Source organism: Otolemur garnettii, unplaced genomic scaffold, assembly GCF_000181295.1.
Source record: "Otolemur garnettii isolate 467f Iridium unplaced genomic scaffold, OtoGar3 scaffold00082, whole genome shotgun sequence".
In the NCBI taxonomy this organism is placed as follows: Eukaryota; Metazoa; Chordata; class Mammalia; order Primates; family Galagidae; genus Otolemur; species Otolemur garnettii.
The window spans coordinates 7,429,909-7,441,379 of NW_003852477.1; the positions used below are offsets into that span (position 1 = coordinate 7,429,909).

The 11,471-nt window shown below is 42.2% G+C and overlaps 1 protein-coding gene across 1 annotated transcript in view; it reads left to right on the forward strand.

Annotated features, from left to right (window-relative positions):
- The window catches only part of CCR3 (C-C motif chemokine receptor 3), an 11,009-nt gene extending 1,595 nt beyond the window's left edge, over window positions 1-9,414 (forward strand). Inside the window, exon 2 of the mRNA XM_003794521.2 lies at window positions 8,336-9,414. Within this exon, the coding sequence (XP_003794569.1) occupies window positions 8,347-9,414 (1,068 nt within the window). The 5' untranslated portion in view covers window positions 8,336-8,346. The remainder of the gene's footprint in view (window positions 1-8,335) is intronic.
- Window positions 9,415-11,471: the final 2,057 nt, after the last annotated feature.

The window sequence follows — 11,471 nt, forward strand, 5'->3', positions numbered from 1 at the left end:
AAAAAAAAAAAGAAAGAAAATTGGTTGGGCAAATAATAGGTGTAAAATGCTGTGAAGATGGCAGACAAGTCACTTGATGATGACAATTCCAATAGCATTCTGAAACTCTGAAATATTTTCTCAGTGGTGAAGTCTGGGCATTTAGTGTAAAATTGCCCAAATAATGTACATTATGTCCATTAAGTAATTTCTGCTCCCCCATCCCATTCCAGCCCTCCACTTTTCCAAGACTCCGGTGTCTGTTATTCCACACTTTATGTGTGTGTGCACAACTATTCAGCTCCTGCTTCTCAGTGAGAACATGCGTGTTTGACTTTCTGATTTTGAACAGTTTCACTTAGGAAAATGGCCTCCAATTCCATCCATGTTGTTGCAAAAGACATGATCTCATTCTTTTTTATGGTTTGAATAGCACTCCAGTGTGTGTGTGTGTCACATTTTCTGTATCCCTCCATCCACTAGTGGACCCTTAGGTTGATTGTGTATCTTTGCCATTGTGAATAGTGCTGCAACAAGCATGGGGGTTCAGGTATCCATATGATATTCTGATGCGCTTTCCTTTGGATAAATGCCCAGTAGCAAAATTGCTGGAGCTATGGCAGTTCTATTTTTAGTTATCTGAAAAATCAGATAACTGAGATTTCTGGAGAAAAATTTTTGGAGAAAAATTTCTCTAACAAAATTGGTGGAGCTTATGGTAGTTCTATTTTTAGTTATCTGAGAAATCTCCCCACCGTTTTTTCATAGAGGTACTAATTTACATTGCCGCTAACAGCATGTAAGTGTTTCTTCACATCCTCACCAACATCTACTATTCTTTGACCTTTTAATAATGACCATTCTGACTTGGGGAAGATGATATCTCAATGCATTTTTCAAAAGAAGTCATATAAATGGCCAAAAAGCATCTGAAAAAATGTTCAACAGCACTCGTCATCAGAGAAATGCAAATTAAGATCGTTCTTAGAGATTTCTAATCAAATTCTTAAAAACGTGTATCAAAACTAGAGGTCTCAAAGAACAAAGAAAGGCTCATTGGTGAGTCTGTCCTTTGCGGTCTTTGAAAAACTGGGGAGAGCCATGGGGGGAGGGGGCAGCGTTCCATTATAGTTGGGAATAAGACAAATGTAGTGATGCCACTATTTACTTAATGTTGCTGTGGAAGTTCTATCCTAAGCAATAAGTTAAAAGAAACACCTGGGAAATACAAGAAAGGAAGATATGATCTATTTCATAGATAATATGCTTATCTAGCAGTCTTAGAGAAATTTACTTTTTTTAATCAGAAAGATGATCAGCTTAAAAATATCAATTAGAAAAGATATTAGGTAAAACTATTTCATGCACTGTAGCCTCAGAAAATATAAATCTAGATAAAAATGTAATAAGAAATATACAAGACCAGTAACTAAAACGAGGATGGTGAGTAGGGTAAGTAGACACATCATGTTCTCACAGATCAGAACAACTTTATATTCTAAAGTTATTAATTCTTCCTTGATTTTCTCACAAATGTAATACAATTATACCCCAAATTATATGTTTATAAGCACTTGACCAAATGATCCTAAAGTGTATTGAATAATACAAGTGGCCCTAGTAGATAAGATGTATTTGGCAATGAATAATGAAAGAAGTTATACAATCAGGTAATCTATGCAAATAACCCAATAAATCAAGAATAATTAAGAGCGTCTCTGGCATAGAAATAAGAGATCAGTGGAATATAAAATACACGATTGGAATCAGCAGATGAAAGAGTATATGGCAAAGGTCATGTTTCAAGCCAGAGGGGGAGAGGATGGTTACTCAGCATACAGTGTTTTTAAATTTGTCAACCATTTAGAAAGAAGTAAATTAGAAATGTACTTCATGCCATATATCAAACTGAACTGAAAATAGACTTGAGATTTATATGTGTGAAAGCAGAACCACAAGATAGAAAAGATACACAATCATTTATGCAATCCTGAGCTCAGGGGTCCTAGTAAATGGGACAGGAAGGCAAAAACAGGGGGCACGCGAGAAGCCCCAGCTCTGCCGGACACTAACAAAAGGGCCTCCAGCTGGGGACTGAGCCTTGCCAAGCCTCTGTGTGCTAATCTCTAAAATGGAAATATAAAAACCTACCTTGCAAAGCTGTGAGAACAAACAAATACATGGATAAAGGCGGAATTAGTTTTGACTCATCTCACACTAGTTGTCTGGAAAAACGTAAACTTCCAGAACTCGGAGACTCTTTTCCTTCTAGTATTTTTTCCTTTTCCAGGTAGTTGTAAGCAATAAGAGAAAACCAAATGATAGGGAGAAAATGTTTGACTATATTGTGTATTATTTGATCCATGCTGAGAAATAAATTATTTCTTTTATTCAGAGGCTCTGAGAGTTGGAGTCTCAGCATCCTGGTTCTATTTGGAGCATCTCTGGAGTAGAACAAGACTCTCTGTGCCGGTACCCCAGAGGGAGGGATCTGGCCTGCATTTAAGGGGTGTTTGAGCACGCAGAGAAGCTGCCTTCACTCCTCCTAAGACAGGGAGGTTTGAATTATGGTGGGGCCCTAGAGGTGTCCTTCTGAGGTTTGCACAGGGATATCTAAGCACCATGCCCAGCTTCGTGGCTGAAAGGTTAGAGCCCAGCAAGAGAAGAACAGAGGCCCCTATGTTATCCGCTCTCTTCAGAATTTGCCAGAAGCACTAAGAATCTTGGGGCAGGAAGTAGAAGAGAAAGTGTGGATGTGAGAATCTCACACACTGGATAATTTGGAGGCATTGTGCAACCTGGCATCTACCCAGACCACGTGTCCACATGGGGGTGTATCCCAACGTCACCTGAAGGGCCTTCTAAGTCCTCAGGCGGAGGCTAGCTGACCCCCAGCCAGAGCAGGTCTCAAGGCCCTCAGGGGAAGTCTTCCCTCCCCCCATCTGGGTAGTCGTAAGTCAACCGCACCCCAGATGAAGACAGCCAAGCTACACACATTTCTAAACTTTAAAACAAAATTGAAACACCTCACCTTGTGTGGCCTCCACTGCAAGTTTCTTAGATCACTCAGTTTGTGGTTTCAAGTTCAGATGAGTAATCGCTTCATCTCGTAATTTGCCTAAGTTTTCGACCCAGTGTGCCTTTGCCTTCAGCTACAGTTCAATTGATAAGGGCATATAACAAAATTAAGAATTTTGCAACTTTAAAAATTATCCAAAAAAAAAAAAATCACTTCTTGACCACAGCTGATTTAATTATTTGCTCATTATATTCTCCACCTATCTACAGTTGGGTGTTGTTGCAATCTCAGTTTACACACATTAGATACTCTTCATTTTTCATAAATATTTGTCTGTGGTTTTACCTGGTCTCCACCACTAGTTATCATGGTGACACAATAATCTATTATAAATATGGACTACAGTTTATTCGGAATAGCTTTCAAGTGTGAAACGCGTAGACTGTTGCCATTTCCGTGTTTCTTTCTACTGTGAAAACGATACCCTGCGAACATCTTGGTGTTTATTGTGTTTTCTCGTAGGCTGAATTCCAAAGAGCAGAACTGTTGGATCAAAGCCGTGTGTATCTTGATGGCTCTTGTTTTCTATATATATGAAATAATACGATGTATTATTTCTAAAACTCGGTGAGCCAAGGTACATGGCATCAGCAATGAGTAAGTGCCTCGGGTCGACTGCACCCTTACAGCACTGTCATCATTGTAATTTTTTCTTCTAATTAAAATGTCAGTCCCAATTTAGATATGCTTTCTGAAGAAGGGTCTCCAGTGTTTAATCTCAACTCAGCTTTGCAACATTCAATTAAAATTTAAAATTAGTGAACATAAATTTATGCTTATTAACATGAAAACATAACCATTACACACTGGATCATAAAATGGTGCACACATATAAAATGATCTACACATATGTATTTGTATAACATAGTTTAGCATTTCAAGAGTCAAGATTGATGGATTAAAGCAGGCGTCCTCAAACTCTGGGCCGTGGGCCACATGCAGCTGCCTACACATTTAGCCGGCACTCCAGGTGTTTTTGCCACTGCTGCCTGTCCTGCTTAGCAGCTGATTCGTCCTGGGGCCTGCAGTCCAGCCCTCCAACTGTCTGAGGGACGGTGAACTGGCCCCCTGTTTCAAAAGTTTGAGGACCTCTAGATTAAAGCATAGACATTTATCTTAGGGAGAACCTGGCAAAATAAGAATGGAGAGGAGGGGGCAACTTTCTTCTGACTCCAGACAATATGAGAAGACAGACAGTGGTTAGTAAAGGAAGCAGTCATGTCTGTGGGTCTCTACCTTCCCTGCCCAGGCTTTGGCCAGAGCTAGGGGGAAGGGAGGACCGTCTGATAAGTTGCAGAGAACCCCCCAGAGGATGTCTTTCCACAGGGCACTTCTTTACCCACTGCCAATGCAGTTAGGTTGGAGTTCTGGCAGGAAAAGATCTAGTTTGCACTCTTTTTGTCTTCTTTGTGGGACAGTCTTGATCCTTTGCTCTGAGTAGAGTGCAGTGGTAACATTTCAGCTCACTGCCACCTCAAACTCCTGGGCTCAAACAATCCTCCTGCCTTAGCCTCCTGAGTAGCTGAGACTACAGGTGCACACCACCACACCCAGCTGATTTTTCTACTTTAGTAGAGATGAGGTCTTGTTCTTGCTCATGCTGGTCTTAAACTCCTGAGTTCAAGCGATCCTTCTGCCTCAGCTACCCAGAGTGCTGGGATTACAGGTGTGAGCCACCGTACCTGGCCTAGTTTGTGTTCTTGAGTGATCCTCGGTTTGTCCTTGGCATGCAGGGGTTTGAGGAGGAGCTTGCCTGCCTGGTGCTGTCAATGCAGGAGCAGGTGCAAAGCCTGAGCCTGGGCCCTGGTGGAGATGTGGCAGTGTTAGGGTTATCTGTTCCAGTCTGCACTGAGGGAATGGTGAGTGACTATGCCCAGGGGGCACTAAGAGTGAATGAATCACAAGCACCTTAGCTACAAACCATCACAACAGATGCCAGGGACCAGGTCACCCCAACTGAGCAGACACTAGCCATGTAACAAGAACCCACAGGAGCAGCACACTCCTTGCCCACTCCGCTCCATGCCTCAAGTCATGCTGCCCCTCCCCCATATCTCTGCCACCATCTTAGAAAGGACCTCTGAGAAAGGACAAGAAACTGAAATTATATACTGGCAACATAAAGAGGATGAGTACAATCTAAAATCATGGTTCAAATAAATGGATCGCACTGAGTTTAAACTACTTTACACTAAAACATACGAACCCTTTTTCCTTCTACCTGGAAGATAAGAAGCTGGTAACAGATCAAAACAGTTTGGAGGCTAAAGAATCATTGCAGATGGCACAGCTGAGTTGTACTATAATTTTAGTGAACTGGCTAAAACGGCATCACTTCGCATTTGTAAATCTTGTGTTTATGTGCGCATGTCTGCGCAGAGAAGGGTTGACGGACAGCATGGTGAAATTTGGGGGGATTTTTAGTTTTGTTTTGTGTTCTTTTATTTGTTGTTATTTTTTTTACCATGACCCTCATTTTCCTAAAATGCAAAGTGCTATGCTGAAGATCCAACTGCTTTACTATTTCAGACCTAAATATTCATCTTGATTGAGACTGGGTAAGAAGTGAAAACCACATCAGCTTTTATATCTCTGGCCCCATGTAATTAGTAAGCAAGGACTTGGTTGCTGACCCTGGAGAACCCAGGTGCTTTCCTGAGCTTTGAACTTTAGAGCTAACAGCTCATAGGCAGCCCTGAAGCCCAACTCAGAAGGTTCTATGAGTTGATCATACTGATCATGTTGAGCTTATAGAAGTAACACAGGAATTAAAGATCATTTCCTCAAATGAAGCAAAACTGAAGTATTTTTTTTTTAATTGTGCTTGTTTTTAAGTCATTTTGAGAGGAAAAGAAAATAAGTACCAACAATTGCTGGTGAGTAGAGGCTACTATTGGCCTCTGGAGCAAGCAGCTCTGGTCTGTAGCGTATTCAGTGCTGAAGTTTAGAAGGACATTTTCTATGATTGTAAATGTGTAGAATGATGGGTACTTTTTTCTCAGCTGCTGTGGATTATGCCATTAGGAAAAGAACGCTAATAAGATCATAGGAATCACTTGTTCCTTAACTATATTTTCTGCCTCCAAAGCCCGGAATGTGTTCTGCTGATCAGTAGGAGATGTACCTGGATAGGCTCATAAAAATAGACCAACAAGTTCCACCTAAGGGACCCTACTTTTTCCTGAATGCAATCGAAATGGCTTCATATTGCTTCTCTTCCACTCTGGCTTCCTACCAGTTGTATAGCTTTTGCAAGTTTAAAATGTGAACTCACACATACCCTCTCATCTGACCCTCATGACACCCCCACAGGGTGGCACAGTCCTTACTCTGGAGATGAGTAAAGGAGGCTCAGTGTTAACAGGCTGCCCTGGTCATAGAGGTAGGATTGGTTTCTGTTCTTTCATCCTTATTCTCACTTTCACCATGCCCAAGCCTCACTTTTAGGGTGTCAGTAGTCTGTTAAGAAGCAAAAGCAATTCCTTGCCATGGGCCTTCATTATATGTTTTTCCAACTTACCTGAGAAATGCCTGTTGGCTTACATATTCATGTCCTCACACTTGGCCCTTCCGCTTAGAAAGGAGAGGACCAGTAGGAGTCCCTCTGAGGGATCAGTGCATGGCTTAACTGTCCTTCTCAGGATTCCCCCTTGATCTGGTTTTCCTCCTTCTCTACTAATTTCCTAGAGAAAGTTAGCAAAGAGCCTATGGCTCCTGGTCTAAAAAATATTGAGTCTAATAAAAAAATCTCGTTGACTAATTCCTCCTGTTTGCCCCTGAAGGAGCAAAGAGAACTTCACCCCAGTATGTGGCTCTCTGCTATAATGGGCATTTTGAATCGAAAGGCCATGGCGATCAATAGATGCTAAAGGAGAGTTTTCTCTTATCTACATAAAGACAGGGACAGGCCCACCAAAGAGAACAATCCCCCCCCACACACACACACATACACACACTGCAATCCTCTCCCTCTCCCAAAGCACAGGAGGAAGTCATTGTCCTACGTTCCCTCACCTGCCTAAAGTTCAGGCCTATTAATCAAGGAAACAGTTACCTCTGGTTCCTTTATTCTTCATTAACTGAACTCATATCACAGGAAGGAAGACTAGACTCAGTGAAGAGGCTCTTGTCATGAATCACTGTTCATCCTGTGGGCCCAACAGACTTTGTCCCAGGCCATGGCATGTTCTTCAAGCCCACCAAATTCCCCTAGAAATCATTTGCTATCCTGCTAATATCACCCACACTTCCCCATCACCTTGCGCCCTAAGAGGTAAGGCATATAAGCATGTGTACCCACTGGGTTGTTGGGCGATTGCTCTGTGATTCTCCCCCATGCATGCCGACAAATCTGTATACCTTCTTTGTCATTAATCTGCATTTTGCGAGTTGAGTTTTCAGTGACACATTCCAGGGCAAAGGGGAAGTTTTCCCTCTGTCCCTGCACCCCTGTGATGGCTAAGCTCTTTGGGGGTTGCTGTTGTCTCATGATTGATTTAATTCAGGATCAGTAGGGGCAGGAAAAGGAAAGTAACCTAGGTTATTAGGTTACTAGGTTACTGTAATTACTAGGGTGCATAATTATAATAGCTACATTTTCAAATGTTAAATTAAAAAAAATTACTACATTTCAATTTAGTGATGGGAGAAATGGACATAGAGACTAATGATCTAGCCCTAACTTTCGTATTTACTTGTGAAAGAATGTTGGATGAATTACTAAATTCTTCAATGTTCAATTTCCCCATTAGTTATGATGGACAGTAAATAATGGGGTCCTAGAAAGCCACAGCTATTTGCAGTATAATAATCATACTTATTATTAAGTATTTTATTTTTAAATAGTAATGTATTACATGTGAAAGTCATGTATAAACTTCAAAACAGAAAATGAAAAATGCCTTAAAAGATACAATGATAATAATAATTATACTATTATTACATTATTATTATTATACAGACTGTTCTCTCCTGTTTTGAATTTCTTCCTTCAAATGCTCTTAGAAATCGACATCCTCATTCTTCACTAATGTCTCACAACATTTCTCTTTCCTCTTCCCATCATGCATCATGCTGACTCTGACAACGTCAGAGCTTTCTTTCTTGACCCCCCTCACAGCATCTGTGATATGCCTTTTGAAATACATGCTGAAGAACCTCTAAAAGATGCCTACACATGGTGTCTTCACTGTGTGAATGAATAAATCAACTGGTGTGTTTCACAAAGGGTGATTATGCTTAATTGTGGAATTTTTTTTTTTTCTTCTTTTATCATAGGAACCAGCAAAATGGCAAGCACACTAGATGAGGTTCAGGCTTTGGGGACCACACCCTATGACTATGAGTTTGCACTGCCGTGTGAAAAAGTCAGTATCAAGGAGCTGGGTGCCCGGTTTCTGCCTCCTCTGTATTCCCTGGTGTTCATCGTGGGCCTCTTGGGCAATGTCATGGTGATAGTGATCCTCACAAAATACAGGAGGCTCAGGATTTTGAGCAACATCTACCTGCTCAACTTGGCCGTTTCTGACTTGCTCTTCCTCTTCACTCTTCCATTCTGGATTCACTATGTTGAGTGGAATAACTGGGTTTTTGGCCATGGCATGTGTAAGCTTCTCTCTGGCCTTTATTACTTGGGCTTATACAGTGAGATCTTCTTCATCATGCTGATGACAGTCGATAGGTACTTGGCCATCGTCCATGCTGTGTTTGCCCTTCAAGCCAGGACTGTGACTTTTGGTGTCATCACCAGTATTGTCACCTGGGGCCTGGCAGGGCTAGCAGCTCTCCCTGAATTTCTCTTCCATGAGTCCCAAGAGCTGTTTGAAGAGTCTATCTGCAGCCCTGTTTACCCAGAGGATGGGGAAGAAAGGTGGAAGAATTTCCATGTTCTGAGAATGAACACCTTGGGGCTTGCTCTCCCTCTGCTCGTTATGGCTGTCTGCTACGCAGGAATCATCAAAACGTTGCTGAGATGCCCCAATAAAAAAAAGTACAGGGCCATCCGGCTCATTTTTGTTATCATGGTGGTCTTCTTCATTTTTTGGACACCCTACAACCTGGTTCTCCTTCTCTCTGCTTTTCAAGGAATCTTTTTTGATAACAGCTGTGAGCGAAGCAGGCACCTGGACCTGGCCATGCAGGTGACGGAGGTGATAGCCTACACACACTGCTGTGTCAACCCAGTGATCTATGCCTTTGTCGGCGAGAGGTTCCGGAAATATCTGCGCCACTTTTTCCACAGGCACGTGGCCATGCACCTGGGGCGATACATCCCATTCCTCCCTACTGAGAAACTGGAAAGAGCCAGCTCTATCTCCCCATCAACGGGGGACCCAGAACTCTCCATCGTGTTTTAGGTTAGCTGCAGAAAATTGCTTAAAGAGGACGAGCTAACATGTTAAGTGAGCTGCCTTTACCTCCACACTTTTACCTTCAAACAGTACAGCGCTGAAGTTCTTGAAGACATTGAAATATGTACACAAAGTTGGCGGTACGTGCATTACTCATCACCAGCCTTGAAAAGCAGAGCTTTGCTTGATTCTCTGAAATGTTACATAAACTTTAATGCACCCAAATGGTAGTTACCATATGCAGCTACAAAAAAATAAAACTTTTATATTTCAAACTTTAACTTCAGCAGCTATTGACATAAATGAAGCATTTCACAAAATACAATAAGTTGAAATCAAGGTGTCAGCTGGGGAAAAAAATACAAGTCAATTACTTTATGTTCTAATGTGGCTGGCTCTTTCCTTGATGAAAACTTTTACTTTTTAGATGTAAATAAATAATCTCAAGCTAAGTAGTAGCATGCTGCACCTGTTTTAAATATTCAATTCTGTTTGTTTGTTTGTTTGTTTGTTTGTTTCCCCACAAGAGACTCATGGAACCCAGAAGGTGAGGTGTTCGTTGATCCTCCTAGATGCCAATGTCACATTGCAGAGTTGGCTGAGGCCTCCTGCACATAAGAAGTAGCTCAGGCGTGGCTCTCAAATTTGTTTTCAGAAACACATGGAGGGAAAATTAAAATGTGGATGGCCAGCCCCCACCTCAGAGTTTCTGATTCAGAGGATCAAGTGAGATCCAAGAATTTGCATCACTAACAAGTGCCCAGGTGATGCTGATGATGCTTGTCCCAGGACCAGACTTAGAACAACTGTTCCAGCTGAAACAGTCCTAGAGACACTCCAGAGTTATTCTTGAAACTAAGGATTTTGCCCATGTCAGTGGGAAACGCAAGAAGCCTTTGTGATCTAGGCTCTCCTAAGGATGATTGCCATCCTGGATAACCCATAAATGATGTCAATCCAGCCTAAACCAGTTGGTTTAGTGGGAGTTTCTAGTCCACCGTATTTATTGAGTTGGGTTTTTCTTGAGTGTATTTAATGCCCTGCACTAGAAACTGTGGGCGGTACAAAGATGAATGAGACTTTGTGTGAGCTACATCCCAAGGAGAAAAGCAAGCAACTTATAATGTAAAAGTATCCCCCACCAGAAGTAGGAATGACCCCGGTCTTCATTCCCTTTGCTTTCCCCTATTTGTGGCTTCTTGAGAAATTAAGTTCTAAGCTTCTGCTTAACTTGTGCCTCTCAGTAGAGACAATTCATGATAGTGTAATGGGAACCCTGCCAGCTGTTCACACAATAGCTGTCTGTGAGGTGATATGGACAGGATGCACACACGCTGCTTTAGGCTAAGTGAAAGATGCAAAAACATAATTCCTGCCCCCATGAAATGTTAGCCTAATAGGAAGTATAAGGTAGAAACAAATAACTCCAGGGTAAAGAGGGAGAAACTCAATGTAAGGCCTGGACCAGGAGGAGAAAAATCACTTCCTGCTGAAATCTAAGGAAAGGAAGATTTCCATGCAGGAAATGGCTTTGAGCCAGTCCTCGAAGGCAAGATTTGGGAAGGGAGAGGACTTGAGAGGGTGCACTTTAAGGCAAGGGAATCCAAGCCAAGGACAAGAGGGCATGCATGTCTCTGGGCAGCAGAGTACAGTGGCCAGGTTCGGATAGGCCATGAATTTCAGTCAAAGGATCTTGGGCTTTCTTAGAAAGGCAAAGAACTGGAAAAGGGTTACAGCAGCAGAGTAAAACAACCTATGTGGTACTGTGGGCAAATAAATTTGGCTAGGTGTGGGGGCTCAGGTCTGTAACCCTAGCACTCTGGGGGGCCTCGGCAGGAGGATCCCTTGAGCTTAGGAGTTTGAGACTGGCCTGAGCAAGAGCAAGACCCCATTTCCACTAAAAATAGAAAAATTAGCCAGGTGCTGTGGCAGGCATCTGTAGTCCCAGCTAATTGAGAGGCTGAGGCAAGAAGACTGCTTGAGCCCAAGAGCAAGAGTTTGAGGTTGCTATGAGCAAGGCTAATGTCATGGCACTCTAGCCTGGGCAACAGAAAGAGACTCTC